The 778-nt window shown below is 66.3% G+C and overlaps 1 protein-coding gene across 1 annotated transcript in view; it reads left to right on the top strand.

Moving 5' to 3' along the window:
• PHLDA1 (pleckstrin homology-like domain, family A, member 1) overlaps window positions 1-778 on the top strand; it is a 5,990-nt gene continuing 5,212 nt past the window's right edge. The window contains exon 1 of the mRNA XM_010833855.1: window positions 1-775. Within this exon, the coding sequence (XP_010832157.1) occupies window positions 88-775 (688 nt within the window). The 5' untranslated portion in view covers window positions 1-87. The remainder of the gene's footprint in view (window positions 776-778) is intronic.

The following is a 778-nucleotide window of genomic DNA, read 5'->3' as shown; positions in this document are numbered from 1 at the left end:
GGCGCGCGGCTGCTGCTGCTGCCCCCGACCCGGGCGGCTGGAAGCGGAGAGGCCGAGCCGAGCGGCTGCGCCCCCTATGCCAGGAGGATGTTGGAGAGCAGCGGCTGCAAGGCGCTGAAGGAGGGGGTGTTGGAGAAGCGCAGCGACGGGCTGCTTCAGCTCTGGAAGAAAAAGTGCTGCATCCTCACCGAGGAGGGGCTGCTGCTCATCCCGCCCAAACAGCTGCAACATCACCAGCAGCAGCAGCAGCAACAGCAGCCCGGGCAGGGGTCGGTCGAGCCGTCCCAACCCGGAGGCCCCGCCGTGGCCAGCCTCGAGCCGCCAGTCAAGCTCAAGGAATTGCACTTTTCCAACATGAAGACCGTGGACTGCGTGGAGCGCAAGGGCAAGTACATGTACTTCACGGTGGTGATGGCTGAGGGCAAGGAGATCGACTTTCGGTGCCCGCAGGACCAGGGCTGGAACGCCGAGATCACGTTGCAGATGGTGCAGTACAAGAATCGCCAGGCCATCCTGGCGGTCAAGTCCACGCCGCAGAAGCAACAGCACTTGGTCCAGCAACAGCCTCCGCAGCCGCAGCCGCTTCAGCCCCAAAGCCAAGCCCAGCCGCAGCCTCAGTCCCAAGCCCAGCCGCAGCCCCAGCCCAAACCGCAGCCCCAGCCCAAACCCCAGCCTCAGCCGAAGCCACAGCCGCAGTCGCTTCATCCGTACCCGCATTCGCACACGCACCCACTACCGCACCCGCACCCACCGCCGCTCTCGCAGGCGCACGGCCACC

The sequence above is a fragment of the Bison bison genome, unplaced genomic scaffold (genome assembly GCF_000754665.1).
Source record: "Bison bison bison isolate TAMUID 2011002044 unplaced genomic scaffold, Bison_UMD1.0 scf7180017863950, whole genome shotgun sequence".
NCBI classification, from domain to species: Eukaryota; Metazoa; Chordata; class Mammalia; order Artiodactyla; family Bovidae; genus Bison; species Bison bison.
Note: the sequence above shows the minus strand (reverse complement) of the source record. Positions and strands in the feature narration are given on the sequence as shown.